The sequence below is a fragment of the Ictidomys tridecemlineatus genome, chromosome 2, assembly GCF_052094955.1.
Source record: "Ictidomys tridecemlineatus isolate mIctTri1 chromosome 2, mIctTri1.hap1, whole genome shotgun sequence".
Lineage (NCBI taxonomy): Eukaryota > Metazoa > Chordata > Mammalia > Rodentia > Sciuridae > Ictidomys > Ictidomys tridecemlineatus.
In genome coordinates this window covers 129,296,242-129,317,775 of record NC_135478.1, presented here as the reverse complement: position 1 = coordinate 129,317,775, position 21,534 = coordinate 129,296,242, and the positions used below count along the sequence as shown (strand labels likewise).

The 21,534-nt window shown below is 41.8% G+C and overlaps 1 protein-coding gene and 1 long non-coding RNA gene across 6 annotated transcripts in view; one reads left to right on the top strand and one right to left on the bottom strand.

The window, feature by feature from the left end:
* Positions 1 to 5,087: 5,087 nt before the first annotated feature.
* LOC144375338 (uncharacterized) lies at positions 5,088 to 12,756 on the bottom strand. 2 transcript variants are annotated; one of them, XR_013435028.1, is made up of 2 exons: positions 12,622 to 12,756; positions 5,088 to 10,282 (listed from the first exon to the last, which is right to left on the bottom strand). It is a non-coding gene; the product is annotated as an uncharacterized LOC144375338 (long non-coding RNA). The 2 variants fall into 2 exon arrangements; XR_013435029.1 differs by lacking the exon at positions 12,622 to 12,756 and adding an exon at positions 11,002 to 12,220.
* Positions 12,330 to 21,534, top strand: part of Upp1 (uridine phosphorylase 1) — a 24,275-nt gene continuing 15,070 nt past the window's right edge. The window contains exons 1-2 of one of the 4 annotated variants that reach the window (XM_078039761.1): positions 12,330 to 12,535; positions 13,432 to 13,492. Coding sequence is in view for 1 of the 4 variants with exons in the window: in XM_078039758.1 (XP_077895884.1) it covers positions 12,708 to 12,822; positions 13,432 to 13,470 (154 nt within the window). In the remaining 3 variants the exon portion in view is untranslated. Of the gene's footprint in view, positions 12,536 to 12,690; positions 12,823 to 12,881; positions 12,901 to 13,431; positions 13,493 to 21,534 lie in introns of those variants that run through there. The other 3 variants (XM_078039759.1, XM_078039758.1, XM_078039760.1) reach the window with 3 other exon arrangements.

Here is a 21,534-nt window from a genome sequence, read left to right as displayed (position 1 = left end):
TATGTTTTCCTGATTACACTCTGCTTCATTCTAAGGCCAATTTACAAGGGTTAACTCTCAATCTAATCGGTTTTAAAAAATAAGCTACAAGGCATTCATTTGTCTGTTTGCTCTGTGTGGGTGCACCGGTGTACTGTCTGACTACATGTATTGCCATGTCTACATGTATTTGTTACAAAAAAATTGACTTATGAGCTCATAAATCAAAATTTTTAAAAATGGATCCAAACAACTTTTGTTAATATGATTTAAAAGGTTCAATTTAAATTGGGAAAATAAATACAAGTACAAATATCTTTAAAGTTACTAATGCACAGTTTGATTAAACAGGTATAATGTCTATAAAGTGTCTAATATCCATTGTCTCTAGGATTTTTCTTCAACAGGAAAAAAATAACTAAAGCTATTCAATACTCTTGTCCGATACCTTGTTTTTCAAAAAATATGTAAATTAGATCTAAATGTATGAAATTAATCATAGATGTGTTTATTAGAGACATCTAATTGGTTTACAAAGTTAAAATGCTAACTGTTAAATATAATATCAAGTACTTTTAACTCCTTAAATTCCCTAAGGTATTCCCTAAACACCAACATTGTTTAAGGTTTAAATACTTAAACAATGTTGGTGTTTTCATAACTTGGTAAAATAAAGAGAAATTTAAAATTATTTTGTGTTATTAAAAAAACAAGGTTACTATAAATTAAAAGTCCCAACAGGTATAATTCTATATACAAGGAGTCAAGAGGTTTCAACTGCATTACTGTAAATAACAAAGGATTTCATCTTAATAAAATGGATTAATTTATCTAAGTTCAAAAATTTATAAGGATTATTTCAAGGTATAAACAGAAAGAAGGATCAACAGATTAAAAATTATTAAAAGGTTCTAAAAATAAAAGAATATTTAGTAAAAAAAAATGTTTCCAGGTTAAAAAAAGTCTTTATGTGGTAAAATATAATACATCTAAGTAAACAACAAAAGGGTCTAATTAAGTAATAGAAAAGTCTATAAATAAAAGATAAATATTAAAAGGCTTATATGTAATTAAGTTGGTTATATATGTAACACAAATAGTTAAAACTATCCAAGGTTGTTCCCTACAGACAAACATTAATGTACTGATGTATTTATATGTTAAAATGACAAAAACTTCTAAAAATATTAATTACATTGTGTCTGTTAGGTTTTATTCCCTAGAGCAACTAATCTTGGAAAAATTAAGGTTTGTACATCTGTGGTTAAAGAGCAACTGTTATTTTAAAGTATTGTCCTACATTACAGAGTCTAGATTTTTCTTTAAAAGCTAACCTTAGTTAATATAAAACACCAACAAAAGTGTAGTAGATTACTCTTCTTTACAGATTAAATGTGTTCATATCTTTAAGGTATGCAAGTCTTTAAGGTAAAAGGTTTAAAGGAACATTTTATCAAGCTGGTGTTTTCCAAATTAAAGTTGCCTGTAATGGTAATTTTAAACTTATAAGGATAATGGATTTTATTGGGGATTTATTTATATTACTTGATGTTTTGTAACCAAACCTTATGTTACCTTTTACATTGGGATATAAAAATTTAAAGATATTTTAAAAAGTAATAATCTATTTAAAGGTTAATATTATAAAACATTTTTGTCACTTTTCCACACAAAAGAAAAGTTAAGAGCTCTCAGCCCTTCCTTGATTCATGTTTCAGATGTATGTCATATTGTGTTAGCTAACATTCATACAGACTCAGGAAACAATATATGTAAACTTTATAAAGTGATATCTAAGAAAAGAAATAAAGATCAACTTCAGAACTAAAACACTTTACCTAAGATTTGTAAAGAGCCCTGCCTCCCCTGAGATAAGGCTCTGCCTCCCACCTTACAGCATGTCAGATGACTTCAAAGTAGTTCAGATTTCAATTTAAAGATCAATTTTATTGGAAAGATTACTGTGATCTCATATAGGAAATAAGATGTATAACTCAGCCAAAATTCAAAATTATATACAAGCTAAATATGTTTTTACTGTTGTTAGTTTCACTTTGTATTTTTATTATAACTGAAAGGAAAGTGACCATGACACTAGGAGTGACCAAGAGATCTTTATTGTGGCAGTGTCTGATTAACAGGGAAGGGGAGAAGAGAGAGAGAGAGAGAGAGAGAGAGAGAGAGAGAGAGAGAGAGAGAGAGAGAGAGAAAGGGGGGAGGAAAGCGCAAGAGAGCAGGAAAGAGAGAAGAGTGAGAGAGCGAAAGCAAGAGAAAGAAGAAAGAGGGAGCACGAGAGGGGAGCCAGGCAGAAGAGAGTTTTTATAGCCAAAATCTAATAGGCTCTCTGGGTCTGCAAACTGCCTTGTTAGCATACAGTGATTGTATCATACAGTAGTTGCTAAGGGTATCATCTTCTGCCTTCAGGCAGCCCTGGCAGGGGTCAGATGTGGGTTTCCCTTGCACCTGAGGGGTGGAAGTCCAGTGTTCAACCTTGAGTGGGGTTGAATGTGCAGACTTCAGGCAAACAAGCGAAGCTAACATTTGTTCAGCTTGCTCCGCAACTAACAATAACTGATGCCTGTTAATGTTTTACAGAACTAATACTTCATGAACACACAACCTAAATTAATTTGAGATATTAAGCCATCATCTGTAGATAGATAATAATTAAAAGAGATTGAATTAAGTGTAAAGGGGCTAAAGTTACGGCTCAGCAGTACAGTGCTCGCCTTGCATGTGTGAGGTACTGAGTTCAATCCTCAGCATTACATAAATTAATAAATGAAATAAAGATATTGTGTTATATACAACTTAAAAATCAATTGTTAACTGTAAAGTTATAAGCATTAAAGTTAAAGCCCAGTAAGACTGATAAACTGACTTGCTAGATATTTACGGCCAAACTTAAACATTAAGATTAAAATAAAGGTGCCAAGAAAACCAGTATTTGGCTTTTGCCCTCTGAGTCAGCCTGGACCCAGGAAAAGGGGAAGAGCTTTACAACTCTGGGCCACATAACCTCCTGATAAGGGAGATTAATGAGACCACTGGAGAACAGAAAGCCAATGAGTGTGCATGCTGCAAAAAAGGAGGGTCATTAAAAAGGGGAAGGCCACGTGGGAAGCCACATGGTCAGCAAGACCTTGGCCCATCCTAATGCAGATGACACTTACAGAGCTGAAATGCTGCTCACAAGTTCCCCAAGAGTGTCCTCCAAGGAAACTCAGCTGACTCTTACCAATAGATAGGAACAAGGTCATTTTGACCAGATTGGTCTTAAACACCTAGCAGAAACAGTTAAAACCAAAGCATAGCCATTCCTGGACATTTAAAAAGAAACAACAGTTATTTTAATGTAACTTAAGATGTATACTTGTATTAGCAACCCCCCCCCCAAAAAAAATAAGTAAGACTGGAAACAACAAAAGAGAGATTCTTAGGCAAAAATGCCTGATAACTATCAATAAAAACTATCAAAGCAGTTTTTATTGACAACTATCAATAAAAACTGCCAGAAGTTTTTAGTCAGTTTAAGGCCTACAGATCTTCCTAACCTCCTACACAGGTAGACTTAATCAATGTCTGCTAGTATAATTATCTAGCCCTAAGCAACAAAGAAATCTCTACTGCATGTAGAGGTCATGCCAAAAAAGATATTTTACAAAAATCAGATGACATTAACTAACTTAACTAAATGTTGTGTCTACATTCCTGATAATTCTGACAATGTTAAAGATTTATGTTCCCTAAAAAAGAGCCTTATATTAGGCTTTGTTAGGTCTTGTTATGTGGACAATTTCTCAGGTCTTCTGCCTCCTGGTAAACAATTATTAATTTCTGTCATTTTCATGATATTCATGGACAGGTTCCAGATGCTACAACTGCTATTTTGTATTAATCTTGTTTCAGTACTCATGTTTTTTTTTTTTTTTTGTTTGTTTCTCTAATAGAAGTGTCCGCCCCTAGGAGAATTTATAACCTGTTCTTCCTGAACCAGATTTTTACCATGAACTCTTTGTCCCAGTTTCTAAAAAGGGACTCCAAACTGCTTGCCCACTGCACATTGTCCCCTCTCAGCTCAAAGCAGCAAGAACATCATTGTCCTTTTTCCTTACAGCAGTAGGAGGTCCCTAACGTTAGAGGAAAAATTATGGTCAGTATAGATGTTCGCCAATATGTCTAGCTCAGGAAGATGTACTGGGGAACTACTCCCAAGATCACCCTGGGTGATGTCCCAGAAAGAGACACTTGCTTCCGCAACCCAACTTATAAGTGGGACAACTCCCCATTTGCCAAAAATTGTACTTCCTGGGTCCTACTTCAAACTCCTTGCCTAAATCTCCAAACTGTCAATAACTCTAAACTATGTAACCTACTATTTTGATGGAGTGAAAGGACTTATTAAAAGGCCAGGGCCCACTGATTTATCAACATAGACTGGCTGTCCCCATTTTAGTTCCCCTTCTGGCTGGTTTGGTAATAGCTAGATCTACTGCTTTAGGAACTGCAGCTCTTATCACAGCCTCTAAAAATTTTAAGTCCCTCAGCTGTCAAATAGATATAGATTTAGGAAAGCTAAAAAGGTCCGTCTCCAAACTAGAGGTTTCTTTTTTTTTTAAAGAGAGTGAGAGAGGGAGAGGGGAGAGAGAGAGAGAGAGAGAGAGAGAGAGAGAGAGAGAGAGAGAATTTTAATATTTATTTTTTAGTTATCGGCGGAAACAACATCTTTGTTTGTATGTGGTGCTGAGGATCGAACCTGGGTTGCACACATGCCAGGCGAGCATGCTACCACTTGAGCCACATCCCCAGCCCCAAAACTAGAGGTTTCTCTAGGCTCTCTGACAGAAATAGTCTTACAAAACAGATGGGATCTAGATTGTCTCTTTCTAAAACAAGGAGTAAGTATTTTGTATGGCCCTAGGAGAAACTTGTTGTTTCTCTACAAAACATTCTGGGATAATAAAGGACAGTTGGCGCTAGTGAGAAACAGGTTAAAGAAAAGAGAAAAATCAAAACATAAGAAGCTTCAGTCAATTAGTTCCAAAAGCTATTCTCATGGTCCCCTTGGTTGACTACCATCATCTCAGCCATAGTTGGATCCCTAGTCCTTTTCCTGATTGGGATTACTGTAGAAACCTGCCTCTTAAAAACCCTCCTAAACCATATACACAAGAATGTAAGTGAGGTCCGACTTATGGTCTTGAGAGCCCAGTATGGTCCCTTAGACACAGAAGGATGGAAAAGAAACTGAGACCTAATGATGTGCAAGATTGACATCAAACCTACTAAAACCAGTGGGGAACATGATAGTAAAAGCAAATGTGACTCCATTCTGTAAAACAACCATACCAAGTAGAAGGATCATGACTGGGGCAAGATGTTCTTTTCCTTTTGCTATAGAAATCTTTAAGAACATGGAACTACCTAATGGGGCACTGTTTCTGTAACTGGGGTGATTGGAATAACTGGGGATCATGACTGGGGCAAGATGTTCTTTTCCTTTTGCTATAGAAATCTTTAAGAACACAGAACTACCTAATGGGGCACTGTTTCTGTAACTGGGGTGATTGGAATAACTGTGATTGGTTAGGCTTCCCACCACTTGACTGCACTGTCCACTTCCGGAATCTGGCTTGCTTTCATTGGCTAGACCCCCGAACATCCCTTTTGCGGTTTTCAGGCTTATAAGGAGCGCCCTGGCAATTGTTCCTCAGGGGAACAGCTTTATGTTCTGATCAGTCATCACTGGTGTGCTTTAATAAAGACTTGATTTGATTATATGTGAGTGGTCTGGAAGTCAGTTTATAAAACCCCAGGATGAAGCTTTAACTATAACTCAATTCCAGATTAATTAATTCATAGCAAACAATTCTAGGTTAATCCTAAGCACTGCAAAACACACTTAATCATGATAGGCTAATGACAGACATTCCCTCTGCATGCTAAGTTCAAAAGTCTTAAGCCTCAGGCTTTAAGTCCAGCAGATGCACACTCACTCAGACTGCGGTGATCAGGTCTGGAACCTAGGCAGGCTTTTCCTGGCGTGGAGTGGACGACAGGTTGAGAAGGGGGTTGTAGGGAAAAAGTTGCAGCTCTCACCAAGGTCCAGACAAGAGGCGGTAGAGTTTGAGAACGGTGAGGATCATGCAGAGGCTCAGGAACAATGACAAGTGATGGGATGTCAGGTTCTCATCAGGCTCTCCAGCTTGAGTGCATCCTTGTTTCAGCTGGCTGAATCCCTGTTTATTTACTCTATCATTTATACTAAATTTTGGTGTTTTTTTGACCCCCCCCCCCCTTTCAATCTTTATCAGCTACTCCCGGATTTCTCAGTGACATCTTTTACCCTGGCGTCAGAAACATCTGGTCTGATGGTCTCCACCCTGATCTTTTCACCTTTCCCTCTTATCAGGTGAGGACAGCCTGCCAGGGGCTTCACTCTCTTTGCCAGGGAGAGAGAAAGTATGTTTGAGGCCATACCAGAGGGATCTGTGGATGTGCCTGGTGAGACTGTAGGTTTTTAAAAATGGAGTTGCTTAGGCTCAGGCCTAAGGCCATCTTACTTAACAAACCTCCAATCAATTCAATTAGAAAATGGGAAAAGAAGAACAAGCATTTTTTGAACGAGGATACAAAGATGTCAACACCCACATCAAAAGATGTTAACATCATTAGCCAACGAGGAAGAACAAAGTAAAAACCACAGTGAGACATCACTGCACACCAACAGGAATGGTTAAAATAAAAAAATTGCCTACGGAAATGGAAAATATTACATCCATTCTGGAAAACAGTTTGGCACCTTCTCATAAAACTAAACAAGCAATTACCATAAACCCAGCAGTGGCACTCTAGGCATTTACTCAAGAGAAATAAAAAGTTATATTCACTCAAAAATAGGTACATGGAATGTCATGCAGCTTTATTCTTTTCTTTTTCCCTTTTTTGGTTTGGTTGTAGGGATTGAACCCAGAGGCACTTAACCATTGAGGAACATCCCCAGCACCGCCCCCCCCTCGAGCTTTTTAATATATATTTTATTTAGAGACATGGTCTTGCTGAGTTGCTTAGGGCCTTGCTAAGTTGCTGAGACTGGCTTTGAACTCGCGATCCTCTTGCCTCAGACTTCCAAGCCTCTGGGATCATAGGCATGTTCCACTGTGCCTGGCCAGCTTTATTCTTAATAAAGAACAAACCAAAAGTATCTTAGATGTCTTTCATCAGAGTGATGGAATACTTACTTGCTCAGCAGTTAAAAGTAATGAATTACTGATACACACCACACGGGAGAATCTCCAGACAATTACACTGAATTAAAAAAAAAAAAATCCAGCACTTTAGATGCTGTGTATTTCCATTATGTAACATTTCGAAGTGATGAGCTCTAATGACTAAAGAGCAGATTGATGGATGCAAGGCTTGGGGGTGGGTGTAGGCGAACTGGAGGGAGATGGGTATGTAGCAGCACTCCCTCCTCCACAAAAAAAAAAAAAAAAAAAAAAATCTTAAGCTTCTCCCAAAATCTTCACCATAATTGATTTTAAGACTATAACCAAGAGAGTCTCTACAAAAAAATTCAATGTAGTTAAAATTCCTATTTTCCTGTTGCTCTATTTTATTTGGCCACTGGCTGAAAAGAAATCAGCACTCCAGGTGCTGAAGGCCCTTTTACTTGTTTTTCACAAACATGTATTCAGTATAGTAATTTGTAGAAGTGTGTTTGCAGGGGCTGGGGTTGTGGCTCAATGGTAGAGCACTGGCCTAGCAGGTCGCTGGGCTGGATCCTCAGCACCACATAAAAATAAAATAAAGGTATTGTGTTCAACTACAACTAAAAACAAAATATTTTAAAAAAGAGAGAAATATGTTTGCAAATGCAAAATATGATAAAAAGAAGACAGATCCTTTAAGCAAGGCCTCTCCTTGAGCTGGGCTTCACAGAGGTGTCTACATTTTTAAGATAAGAGAAGTTACCAACTGGGCTCCATGGTATCATCTGGCAGGGGGAGGAATGAAAGGAGAGAAGAAGCTTTCCCCTTCTCAGGTGTTGTCCTTGAAGGGTTAACTTGCCCAAAACAGCGAAAGAAAAAGAAAAATGTGAACTTCTATAAACTGTGAACTTCTGAGCCCCTCCCCTTACATTCTGGGTATAAAATTCTGAAACTACCTCAACTGGGGGTTCAGGAGATTGATTGATTACAGCCAAAGCTGTGCCCTCTGAGCCTGGCTGTAGCCAAATAAAACTGTTTTCTGCTGTCTTTCGTGCCTTGCCTCGTCTGTCATTAAAATAGGTCTGAGATGTAAAAGGGCAACACGAGAGATCCCTTGGTGATGGAACTGTTCACTGTCTTGACTGATGACATCATACGTGGGGCAAAATTGTCTAGAATGAAATCTAATATAAAAATGAACACAGGAAAAATTCAGGAAACTTGGATTGTGTTAAAATCCTATCCTAGTTACGATGCTCTCCTAGTTTTGCAAGATGCCACCATTGGGGTGAAACAGGCAAGGCCTACAAGGGATCTCTCTGCATTATTCCTTACTTCATAATCTACAGTGACTTTGATCAAAATTGCATTAAAAATTAAACTGGAGCCAGGTGCGGTGGGTGATGCACTCCTGTAATCCCAGTGGCTCGGGAGGCTGAGGCAAGAGGATGGCGAGTTCAAAGCCAGCCTCAGCAATGATGAGGTGCTAGGCAACTCAGTGAGACCCTGTCTCTAAATAAAATACAAAATAGGGCTGGGGATGTGACTCAGTGGTTGAGTGCCCCTGAGTTCAATCCCAGGTACACTTCCTGGCAAAAAAAATCAAACTGGGGGCTGGGGATGTGGCTCAAGCGGTAGCGCCCTCGCCTGGCATGCGTGCGGCCCCGGTTCGATCCTCAGCACCACATACCAACAAAGATGTTGTGTCCGCCGAGAACTAAACAATAAAACATTAAAAATTAAAAAAAAAAAATCAAACTGGGGTAGTGAGGGTGGGGTAACCAGTGTACTGGGAACAAGGAAGACTCCCTTTGGATCCAAATGGGGAAGGAGGAGATGGCCTCTGTAGAGTCCTTGAGCAAGAGCTTGGTCATTCAGAAGAAGGAAACAGAAGCAAGGAAGTGGTTGGAGGGTGCCTGAAAGAATCTATGTGTGACATTCTCTCACAGGTTGCCTGGCTACTTCTCCACCAAGTACTTTTCCTAAGCTGGTTTCCAGCACTTCCAGAGCATGATCAGCAAATTCTTTAGTTTATGTCAACACACCTTTGAGGATTATCTGTGACAACACAGTATTAAGAGTTAAATAATCTGAATTTTCTTTTTAAAAAATAACCATAAAGCCAGGCACCATGATCCATGCCCGTAATACCAGCAACTTGGGAAGCTGAGACAGGAGGATCACAAGTTTGAGGCCAGCCTCAGCAATTTAGTGAGGACTTAAGTAACTTAGAGAGATTCTGTCTTGAAATAAAAAAAAAAATAAAAATAAAATAAAAAGGGCTGAGAACATAGCTCAGTGGTAAAGCACCCATGGGATACAATCCTTAATACCAAATCAAACCAAACCAAACAATATAACAAAACAAAAACCCCAGCCATAAAGGAGGCATCTCAAGGTACTGAATAGTTGTATATAATGAGTGAGTTAACAGGAAGCTGATGTGTGACAAGAATCTGTCCTATTATAACACACTTTTGGATTGCATCTGACCCTCTGCTATCCTGGAAGAGCAGCACTATTTCCTTTTCATAGACTGGGTGGCTCAGCTTCATCAATTTAAGTCATCAAAATGCAACCTGACCAAGGACACCAATGTCATCTCACGTGAGGGAAAGGCCTCCCATCTGAAATGAACTCTCATTACTTGTGGGTGGAATTTGCGGAGAATGTCAGGCTGAGATAATAGTGTTTAGAATGGAAACACCACTCAGGTAGAAAAGTGTGTGGAAATCCAGATGCAGACAGAGCCATGTGACATCAAGGATGAAAGGAGGTGAGGGTGCAACTGGCTTCCCAGACCAGACAGTTCCCAGAGGCCCTGAGTGAGAACTGCTGCATCAAGACAGCTCCTCTTCCAAAGGTGAATGAATACCCAGAAGGCAAGAGGATGTCAGCCCTCAGTGCCCACCCATTCCTGGGTGGGTGTTTTTTTTGTTGAAAATTCTATCACCTCTTCCTTTTCTGCAAACATGAAGATGAGCTGCTAGAGCAGTCTCTGCACACATTCCCTTCAGGTTCAAATGTGCAGCTGTAAACATGGGAAATCCTCCCATGCAACCAGGGAATTTGATGCTTCATTATGAAGTAGGCTAGAAGAAAAATTAAAAAAAAATAGGTAGAAAGGAGACAAAAGCAAGGGCAAGCAAATATAATATGTCTCTACAAAAAGAAAGTGTCACTGCTCCAGGCCTCTCTCTTCCAGACAGTCTCCCTTCCAGAACTGTCACTCCGACATTACTGAATTAAATTTGCTTACTTATAAAAATTACTTTGTGCACTGTTAAATAGTTCTTGTAATAAATAGGTTATGCGAAGATATGCACAACATTTTAAGAAGCTTGTAATTTAGGGGACTTTCCAATGTTATCTACCAGATCAGACCACAGAGACCATGTGAGCCCAAGGATTCTGAGAATGACCAGACTGATGTCATCCTCACATTCCTTCCAATACCCATCCCTCACCAAGTTTCCTTTGAAAAAAAGAGCCTGAGGACCCACAGTGTCTCTCACTCTCCAGATGGACATCATTCTCCTTTGAATGTGCATTCCATGCTTTATCCCATGACATTTCTCTCTTGAGATTGTCCCCACTCTCCTTTGAATATGTATCTGCTTTCTTAAATAAACCTCTGTGTCTCTGATGGGCAGAATGCTGAAATAAATTATTTTCCCTAATATACACTAAGCCTTTCCTGGTGACAATCGGATTGGCCAGGCGTCTCAGGGAACATGCCTGTCACTGTGAGCCTCTCTGAACTGGGGTGTGGGTCCAGGCTGAGGAGTTGAGTATAATACAGTAAACTTACCATGGTCTCTTAGGAGTGAGCCTCTGAGCTGGGGTTTCAGTTCCTGATGCATACAGTCTCAAAATTGCTGTGTATGTCAAAAAGGCACGTGCCCTTCTGCATGCAAAGCAGATGGACCTTTGCCACTCCATTCGATCTCATGGACAATAAAACTGCTGGGTGTGACCCACTCAGTGGTCTCATGATCTACTACTGAGGCCAGTTGGCTGTTTAAAAATAACTATTCTTTAGTCTGTACTCAAGGAGGAATGTTCTAGAAACCTTGGGGGTTTCTGCCCTCTCTGGGATGCAGAGGCCTTTTGATAAACTAGGTTTGCTCTCTGCTGTATGTGGCTGACCTGGGGTTTTGGGGTGAGGCTTGGAAATGCTCAGATCCCGTCTACAAAGTTTTAACTTGGCAAACAAGTCTTTAGTACTTCTTTGATTTCGGAGTTCCTTGCAGCCTCTTGGAAATGAACTTAAAAAGAGCCCTTCATCTTGCCAGGAGGAAACTTTCAAATTCCAAGAAAATAATGGATGTGCTGGGCTGCTCTCAGCCCCTCTTCTTCCCCAGGCTTTTCATCCTCTTGCCTGTTAGGGAAGCAGATAAGGAACTCTCCCAGTTTCTCTTTCTCTCTGTGTATGTGTGTTGGTGGAGGGCGCGTGTGTAGAGGGCCAGGCTGGCTTCCAGGGCAGGATAGAGTTTGAAGTACAACTTTGCCAGATGAGTTTGTTACTCTGAATCAATGAATCACTTCTCTTTTTGGACAAACTCTTTCCTGGCTTTCCCCCAACTACTGGGGAACTCTCAGGATCAGAAAAACTCCAGGAAAAAAAAAAAAAACGGGTATGAGTGTGCACACATAGCTAAAGATGACCCAGCCACACATTCCTGACTGCCAACCCAAGTCAGTTTCACACAGACATTTCTCTCTGGCATCTTCTCTCAGCTAGTACCGGCTGGGGGGGGGGGGTCACCTCTGGATAGATAAGGTCCCTGGCACTAGCCTGTGACAATAGGTAAGCACAGAGCCAATTCCAGCCAAGTTTCCTACAGGCTGCAAAACAGGTAGAACAGCAGTTGGTAAGATTGTATCTGTAGTACAAAAGTGACTTAATGAATAATAAGAATGGCTCCTGGTTACCTAAAACTGTCCAAACGTCCCCTTCTTTGAAACAACAGCAGGCCGAGGTGCCAGAACCAACTTTCCGGCCCTGGCAAGGGAGATGGGGAAGTCACTTAAGGTCCGGGCGGGGCATGTTTTGTAAGGCGGGTTCAGGGGCGCGGTCAGCCTAGCCCGCTGTCTGCAGGGGCGGACTGGGTCAGAACCCTACCGTGACCTCCAGGCGTCACTTGTGGTGACTGCCGCGAAGAGGGGCTCTCGTGGGCTGTGAGCTGAGATTCATTTCGCTCATCACTCCCTCCTTTAAGGAGTCCCGCGCATAGCCTCTAGACCACCGTCTGAGAGCCTTGTGCCATTGGAGCGAAGTCCTTGTCGCTCAAGTTACTGTGCAAAGGATAGCGCAGCTTGCGTAGCGGACCCAGGACAGACCCGTGAGTAGTCCGCCACTGGGTTCTGCATTCTGTTGCGGCTTTACCAGATACTTTCTTGTCCCCAGTCTTGGTAACGTTCCATTTACCTGTAGGCGAGGTGACTGAGGCTCGCGACGATTCCGGCCATCAGTTGCAAAGAATGTGAAGGGAGCCGGGCTGCTGGGGAGGGTGCATGGTCCCAAAGTGCAGATCCGTGGGCGCTCGCAGAAGAGGGCGCGTCCAGTCCACCCTCAGTCTCTCTCGCGTCTGGGCCACCCGCCGCTCGATCAGAGCGTCTGAGTCTCCTGGTGAGGATTCCATCTGGTGTGGCTGCTGAGAGGGTGGACGCAGAGCTCGCAGGTTTGGGTCCCGGAGGGCGCCAGGAGGTGATTTCTCCACAAACTGGAACATAGGCAGGAAGGGAGAGCGAAAAACCCCAAAACGGGGTTTCTTCCGGGCAGAAGAAAAAATGTTGGTGATATCAGTTACGAAGCGATGTTTTGTTCCCCAACTGTCTTTTCGTGGGGGAACAAAAGATAACTTTTCATTTTGTAGATTGAACTTTCATCGTTCAAATGGATTCAACTACACATTTTTTTTTTTTCCAACATTTACTAGAATGTCAACGCATAAATGTTGGCATGGAGTTGTCTGGCGGTTCCACAGAGAAATTTTAGTCATACTTGTTTAAATGACACAAATTAATTTGCATAGAGGGGTGCGTCCCTTTATAATTCTTTTACATGGCAACGTTTTCTAAGACCTGGCAGGGCCCAGAGAGGGGGAAAGGGCTCCACAAACCGGCTGGCTGTTTGCAGCGCTCCTCTTTCCACTTCAGGGTTTGACCTCTTGACTGGGTAAGGCAACCGAAGCCTTCCCCCTCGACCTGACCACCTGTTTCCTGCTTTCCATTACAGAGCTCTGTCTGCATCCAGCTGCTTGCTCCCTTCTGACCGGTGAGTTACAGAGAAACACCCTGTAAGTGTGTGAAGGGGGCATTTCCCTTGAAGGCAGTGGAGGCTGTCTTCAGGAGTCTGGATGACATTCATCTCTCTCTCCTTTTGTTTCCTTTTTTCCACCTTCCCTATTCCATCCTTTCCTCAGTTTCCTCTTGCTGATGCCTTCTGTGTTATAAAGATCATTGGTTCCATTCTTAGGCTATGACCTTGTCTTTTAAAAAAACCTGGTGACTTCTTGAATAGAAGGAATGCCTTAAGCTGGGTATTTGCAAGCCCTGCTGGGCCATTCCCAGGGCATGCCATTGTCCCGTCCTGACTTTCAATTTGTTCAATTTGTGCTCCAACTGTGTTTTGGCCCAAGCCTCCCCCACTTCTCAGCCAATCTTCCATTATTTCTTTCCCTTCTTTTCTTCCACATAAGTCTCATTATTTCAGTCCATTGCACATTTGTTGAGTACATGGTTCTGGTACTTTCAGCTTTGGTGGGCATTAAAGTAATGTTTTAGTTAAACATAAATTCATTTTTGTATACATTGGCTTTTTGTCAAAGTGCACATTTTGGTTGGACTGACTGAACATGAATTAGTACAACCTTGTTGCAAAAAGAATAAAAACAAAACCTAAATATGAAACTGAAAGTAAAACTTGGGATTTTCCTACTCCCTAGAAATAAACACTGAACACTTCTGCTTTTCTTTCCTCCCTCCCTCCTTCATTTCCTCCTCCTTCTCTTGCTCCTTTCTCTCTTTCTCACATTTTACACTTTTAAAGTAAATCCATTTCAAAGAAGTATTATAAGTGTTTATATACTAAGCTATTTACACAAATAGCCTACCAATCTGATCTTTGTTTAACGGATTAAAATTAAAAAGAACCTAAAAAAAAAAAAAAAAAGTTGGGCCTGGCCACCAGTAGGGGAGTCCAGGTGGTCAAGGGGAAGGGGCCTCCCTGAGGAGACCAAGAGCCACGTGATTGAGTCTTTTACCTAAAGCTCCATCCTTGTCCCACATGCCAATCCAATAACGAGGACATGGTTTTGAGAAAAAGAAAAAGGAAGTTTTATTGCTTTGCTAGCAAAGGATAAGCACAGGGGGACTTCTGACCCAGAGGCTGTGATTCTGCCATGAGGGAGAAGGGGGAGGGGGGGCTTTTAAAGAGGTGATGCAGAAGGTACATTCCACACGTTCTGTCTGAAGTTGTTAATTTGGGAGATAGTTGTTTATGAGATCTTTTGGTGCCATCTCCAAATTTCCTTCCTATGGTGAGTATGTGCTCAAGGACAGATAACTGTGCATAGGATGGGAAAGAAAGGTAATCCTGTTCCCCCCTGAGATCAGGGAGGAGCAAGAGAAAAGAAGAGAAAGAAACATGTCTGTTTTTAAAATAAGTTGCAGTGGCAGAGCAGCAAAGCATAAAGTGGATCAACTGTTACAAGTCCTCTGGGTGCAGATTCTACAGGTCTCGGGAAATTAGCACAGGCTCTGCTTGTGTGGAGAACACATCTGGGGCCTGGATGGCTACAGACTTGTCTAGAAGAAATTGGGAGGTCTCCCTCCCTCTGTGAAGTGGAAGTTGAGATAATGTTAGGAGAAATATTTCTGAAGTCCACCCAATGTGACATCTTCTTGAAGCACTAAGGTTAAATTTACCTACTGAGCAGTTTGGGGGTCTTTGGAGAAGTGACCAGTTCTCCAGGTGCTTTGGATGAAGAGTGGAGGTGCTGTCAGGACCTTGGATCAGATGAACTAGGACTTGCTGTCAAGTTAGACCATATTTTTAAAATTGTTGCTCTGTGGTGTCAGGACCCTGCTCTGACCATTCTCTTCCCTTGGTGATTCTTTGTCCTGCCTCTCAATTTGTCCAACTTAGCCCTGGGCTTTCCTTAATTGTAGCTTCCCTGGATCCATAATTTCTACCTGCACTGTCAATTGTAATCTAACAAATGCTTGCTGCCTGATATGCATTGAAGCCTCTACTATGACCTGGGTTTTTGTGAAAAGAAAAATCTTTTTCACATGGTGACTGGCCAGGAGGGCCATAATCTGCCTTCTCCATGGGTTGATAATGGGGGAATTTATCTAAACAGAAGGAGGAAAGCTGCTTTTTGGTTAGGCAAAAAGAGGGGTGCATATTTATTTTAGGTGCCCTTGTGTTCTATGCAGGGAATTTTGAGCCTGTGTCATCATTGACTGGAAGACCTGACGTCCACGGAAGACCTTCATGTCCATTCTAGAAAATTGGGGTTCAGTTTGTAAACATTATTAGTAAAAGATTGGAGGCTCTTCTGGAAGTGGGGCTGGGGGGACTTAATTTAAGGAATTTATATCTGGGTATGTCCAGACCTTAGCTGATTTCATGTTTTCCCATGGCCCAATTATCTTCTGTTTCAAACCTACTTTTGTTAATTCCCCAGGCTTCAGTTCCTCCATGGGGTGATGCCCATAGGTACTTGTTCTAGAATCATGGTACTTCAAATGAAGTTCTATGAGCATTTTACCTCAAAAGCAGCTCTGTCCTTTCCAATCATCCCAACTAGGAATGAAAGTGACCTCCTCCTAATGCCTCCTCCATTCATCCCGCAGGATTTCATCCCCAAGCCCCCTGTCCTATTTGGATTTTCACTTCTCCTTTCGGCTGTTGGTCATTTTGACATCTCTGCTTATGCTCTGTGCCCTTCAAATCCAATTACATTTGGGGAAGAAAAGAAGTTTCTGTACCCTCTAATGTTCTGTTCCTGGAGGCCTGCAAATTAAACTGACAAAAAAACAGATTAGCGGGGGGGGGGAAAAAAGATTTTTATTTCACATTGGTATGCAGAGTTCATAGAAAAGAAGTGACTCATGGAAGTGGTTAGAATTTGGGGCTCATGTACTATCTTAGTAGTGAAGAAGGTCAGAAGAGCACTTCTGGGAGAATAAATGACTTCTGAGTTGAAGAGAAGAGTGCTTTTGGAAAAACAAAATGGTTTTTATGAAAAATAAAAGGGAACTCAGGAAAATAGATGGGAGATATTTTTCTGATAGGTTTTTTTGTTTTGTTATTTTTTTGTTGTTTTTTAATGTATGTTTGGACATTGTGTGAATTTTCTCTTAGAATTTCTCCCATGACAATTAAGTTGTGTTTTTTTTTTTTTTTTTTTTTGAGGGGGTTGTTTTTAAGCAAATAAAGAGATTTCAGAAACTCAGGTTTGTGCTCAAAATAATTTCTATGCCCTGTGTTAATAAGCTTTCTGTCACTGTGACAAATGCCTTAGATAAATCAAGTTGAGAGAGAAAAGGTTTATTTCTGTCTGGTGTGTCAGAAGCTCCAGTCCACACGTTTCTTTGGGGCATAGTACACCATGGCTGGAGAGCCAGATGGAGGGAACATGTTCACCTCATTGTATCTGGGGAGAAAAAGAGAAATAAAGGAAGGGTCCAGGATATCAATATTCCCTTCCAGAGCGTGCCCTTGCCTTCCACTAGGCCCTGCCTCTTAAAACTTCCATTGCCTCACTGTAGTGAGTGCCACAGGCCAGTGACCAAGTCCTCAACACGTAGGTCTTTGAGGGACATTTCCAAATTATAGCAGCCACAGTGATTTACTCTGGACCCCTTCATATGGATCTAACATGCAAATCTTTGACTGTCATTTTCTATTTAAAAATTTTCAGGGACCCACCATCACCTGAAGGGCAGTGTTCAGGATTTTTATGGGGCTACACAACTTCCTGAGGACTTGGCCTTTGACTATCTCTTGTTGCTTCTCTCCAAGCTGAGCTGTTGCTAGAGGATTTCTTTCCTCCCATCTCTTGAGTTCTCTGTCCTTGTGCCATTGTTGATGCTCTTTTTCCCTGTCTGGGAGCATACCGACTCCCAGTCAGGAATCATTAAGAACTCTTGGCTGCCTCCTGGGAGCACACTGGGTTTGTGTTTGTTCTTTTCTGCTCTTTCCTTCATGGATAAAGTATGAACCTCTCATGGTGTTGGCACCTCCACTTGGCTCTCCCTCAAGTGGCCCTGTGTTGGAGTTAACTCCTGGCTTGCTGGGATTGTCAGACACACAGAGCACCAGATTTTGTGTCCTGGGTCTTTCTCATCCCTCTGTAGGTCACACATATCGTAAGAGTGAAGGGAAATCTCCATTAACACCTCTCAGCATTTATTGCTGAAAATTAAATAGGAAAAGTGCATTACAAATGCCCCAAAGAAAGTACAGAAAGGGGGAGTGATCCCAGGGGTGTATTTATACCTGCTTAACCTTATTCACAAACATATACTCCTTTTTCTATGGGAGGGGCAGGAAGAAGGAGAATGTAGACAGTTTTGAGGGCTTATAAATGATTATTAGGGGAATGGATGGTCCTGGGAAGTCTCTTTGGAATTGGAATGAGCTCAAGAAACAGACATTATCTTGTAGAGGGAGTCGCTCCAGGTGTGGTTACATTCCTCAATTTCCTTAGCTAGATGATGCAATCTCACTGTGGATTTGGAAGGTAGCTTTGTTTCCTTTGCATTCCAGTCTTTATGTACTAAGGAAACTCCATAGAGCCTTTACCTGCACTTGGGGTCAGAGGAGCAAGACCTTCTAATTTTGTCTAGAGCAACATTGCCCATGCTAAAACCTAACAGTATCAAAGAAGATGATTTTTTTAAAAAGATTTTTTTATATTTATTTTTTAGTTTTAGGTGGACTCAATATCTTTATTTTTATGTGGTGCTGAGGATGGAACCCAGGGCCTTACTCGTGCTAGGCGAGCACTCTACCACTGAGTCACAACCCCATCCCAAAGGAGATGCTTTTATACCAGACATACCCTAAACACTGCAGATACACAACAGGGGCCCAGGGCATGACCTGTCAACCTGTCAATCTCTCATTTATTTCATAGGAGTTTTCAGATTCCTTCAGCGACTAAAGCAGGCAATGCTTAGTGCTTTCTGGTGTCTTACACTTAATAATGCCATTTCTAGTTATGCTACCAAAAGCACATGGTCACATGAAGTGGGCTGCCTATTCTGATCAGCCCATATTATTCACTGAGAGAAGCTAGATTTGGGGGTCAGAGATTCAGAATCTTACCGGAATTCACTCTTGCCGGAATTTACACTGCTATTGAAATAATAGCTATTGCTCTGAGCAGAGTCAGGCAGAAGGCAGCAGAGCCAAATCACACTTTTCCTGTGCTGCAGGAAAGTAGCTGCAGCAGGCTAATTCAGTGAGGAGATTTGGCAAGATGTCTTTTGTCAGCCAAGCAACAAACAGGAAGTAGAAGATGGCCCAGGGATTAGCTCTGGGACAAGGAAGAAACTGGAAGTCTGTACTGTAAATGCTGACATAGCTCTTTGGGGAATAAATCATTCATATTATCTGTTGTTATCTGTTGGGGGATGATTGTCCAGGATACACAATAATTGTAACACAGTGAAACAATTTAAAAGCAATTGTTAGAAATATTCCCCAAAATTGTGTGAATAAGTTAAAACAAGATGCAAAGTTAATTCGCATAGAAGGTAGTACATGAAAACGCCTGTCAGCAGATCCCCAGCTTGCAGAAGCCAGGTCACTTCCAGCCTGGATGGGGGTGTGACTAAAGCAAGTTCCCAAAGGGTTTCTTCCTGTTCCCCTAAATTGTCATTGCCTCATTTTCACTCAGCACAAAGATCTCCTTGTGCCAGAGTATACCCTCTCCACCACTCACTGGGTGGCCTCTGGGACCAGAGGTGTAGTGTGTGCCCCTAAGGGCGTGTCAGCTCTTGGTTCTTGTCCTCTGCGGCTCCTGCTGGTCTAAGGGGAGACTAGGACTTCTTCCCTCACCTCCTCTGGTCTTTAACCTTTCCATGGATGGTGGGGTGACCATAGAGTCTCCCTTTCACACCTAGGACCTTTGGTGGTGAAACGGACATCTGATAACTAAGCTGGGTAAACCCTAACATAACACCCCCAGCAGACCTGCATCGGGGTCACCCAACCTCAGTTACTTAGCAGGGGACTTTCCAGGGGAGCATTGTAGAGGCCTGCAGCTCTCCACCTGTGCAGCTCCTAAACAAAGCCTCCCTGAGCCACTGGGCTAAGGGGCGAGGAGATTAGTCTTTGGGGGAGTCAGAAGGAGGAGGCTGCAAATGCCAGGGTCTCCAAGGGATGCAAGGGGGCAGACAGCAGGTGCAGGAAAGAGCAGAGGCAAGAACTGGGTAAGGGAACTGACTCTCCAGCTGATTTGTTTTGTCTGAGAGAAACTGGCCCTGGGGATTCTGAATCTCTGCAGGACCTCCAAACCCAGCTTCTCTCAGTGAATAATATGGGCTGATCAGAATATGCAGCCCACTTCATGTGACCATGACTGGAGTGGTAGATTCCAGGGAGAAGTCTAGGCCATCTGGCTGCTGTTGATGATCCCATTCCAATGGTGTTCTTTTCCAGAAGCCAGACAACTATGGAAGTCTGGTTGTTGGAAAATCTGTTTAATGGATGCTGCAGAAACTCTGAAATCATGACTAGACTTCTGTGACCCAGGATCTTATTCTGAGGGGCAGCCTCGTGGACCATTGCCATCACTATACATGATATGGAAAGCCACCTATTCCTCACTTCTGCTCATTCATAATGGTCCTTCCCTGCGCTGTGCCGGACCTTTGGTTCCTGGTGATACAGGGTGAGAGGTGGTACCTTTTTAAATACTCATTCCTGGGCTGGGGATGTAATTAGTGGTAGTGTTTGCCTAGCATGTTCAAGAGCAGAGCAGGGGTTTTATCCCCAGCAACACAAAAACAAACAATCAAAACTAAAAAACATAAAAGAGAAGGAAAGAAAACCCAAAACAACATATTCCTTTTTTTTTTTTTTTTTAAGCTTCCCTTACCTGGACTGCAGTAAGATTGAGATTTCCAAAGAAGAGTTTGGCAAATGCCAAGGTAGAACAAAGCTAGATGGAGAAAAAAGACAGGTAGCAATTGCAGGGACTTTTTTTTTTTTTTTGCTCCAGATTCAGCTACTATAATTTTCTCATTTTCAAAATTTACTGAAAATGGTCAGTATCAATTGGGTCCTTTTGGGTTTTAGTTGGGGATAAGAAACTGGTGAGAATCAAGGGTGAGAACCATGTTGTGGGAACATTAGCCCTGGGCATAGGAAAATGGTTTCGCCCTGCAGACTTCTACTGGCCATCTTTCGGAACCATGGCTCATTGAGGGCTTCGGTTTCCTTCTCTCTGAAGCAATCCTGCCTTTCCTGCAAGGTTGTTGCAGGAGTTGAAAGGTATAGCAGGTGCAAGACACTCAGATTTATTGCTTTGTGAGCTGAGTTCGACATGTGAGCCTCACCGTTCTCCAAAGTGCTCTGGCAAAACTGCCCTTGTCCACACAGTGAAATGTTTTGGGAGTGGTTTATACCTAGTGTGCTCCAGTAAAACAACTGCAATTCTGCATGTGCAACCCTCTCCTTTAGGCTTTGCAGGGGAGGCAGGCCAGTGCACTGAGGCACATCAGCTCAGGCCTTTTCCTCTCAGGGGGCCTTTGCTTGCTAATCACTTTTTTAAAAATTGTTTTTATTTTTTAAATACATGACAGTGTAATGCATCACAATTCTTATTACACATATAGAACACAATTTTTCAATCTCTGTGTATAAAGTATGTTCACACCAATTCATGTCTTCATACATGTATTTTGTACAATAATGTCCATCACATTCCACCATCATTGCTAACCCCATGCCCCCTCCTTTCCCCTCCCATCCCTCTGCCCTGTCTAGAGTTTGTCTATTTCTCCCATGCTCCCTCTCCATACCCCACTATGATTCATTCACCTTATATTAGAGAAAACATTCACCATTTGTTTTTTTGGGATTGGCTAACTTCACTTAGCATTATCTTCTCCAACTGCATCCATTTACCTGCAAATGCCATGATTTTATTCTCTTTTATTGCTGGGTAATATTCCATTGTGTATATATGCCACATTTTTAATCCATTCATCTACTGAAGGGCACCTAGGTTGGTTCCACAGTTTAGCTATTGTGAATTGTGCTGCTATAAACATTGATGTGGCTGTGTCCCTGTAGTATGCTGTTTTTAAGTCCTTTGGA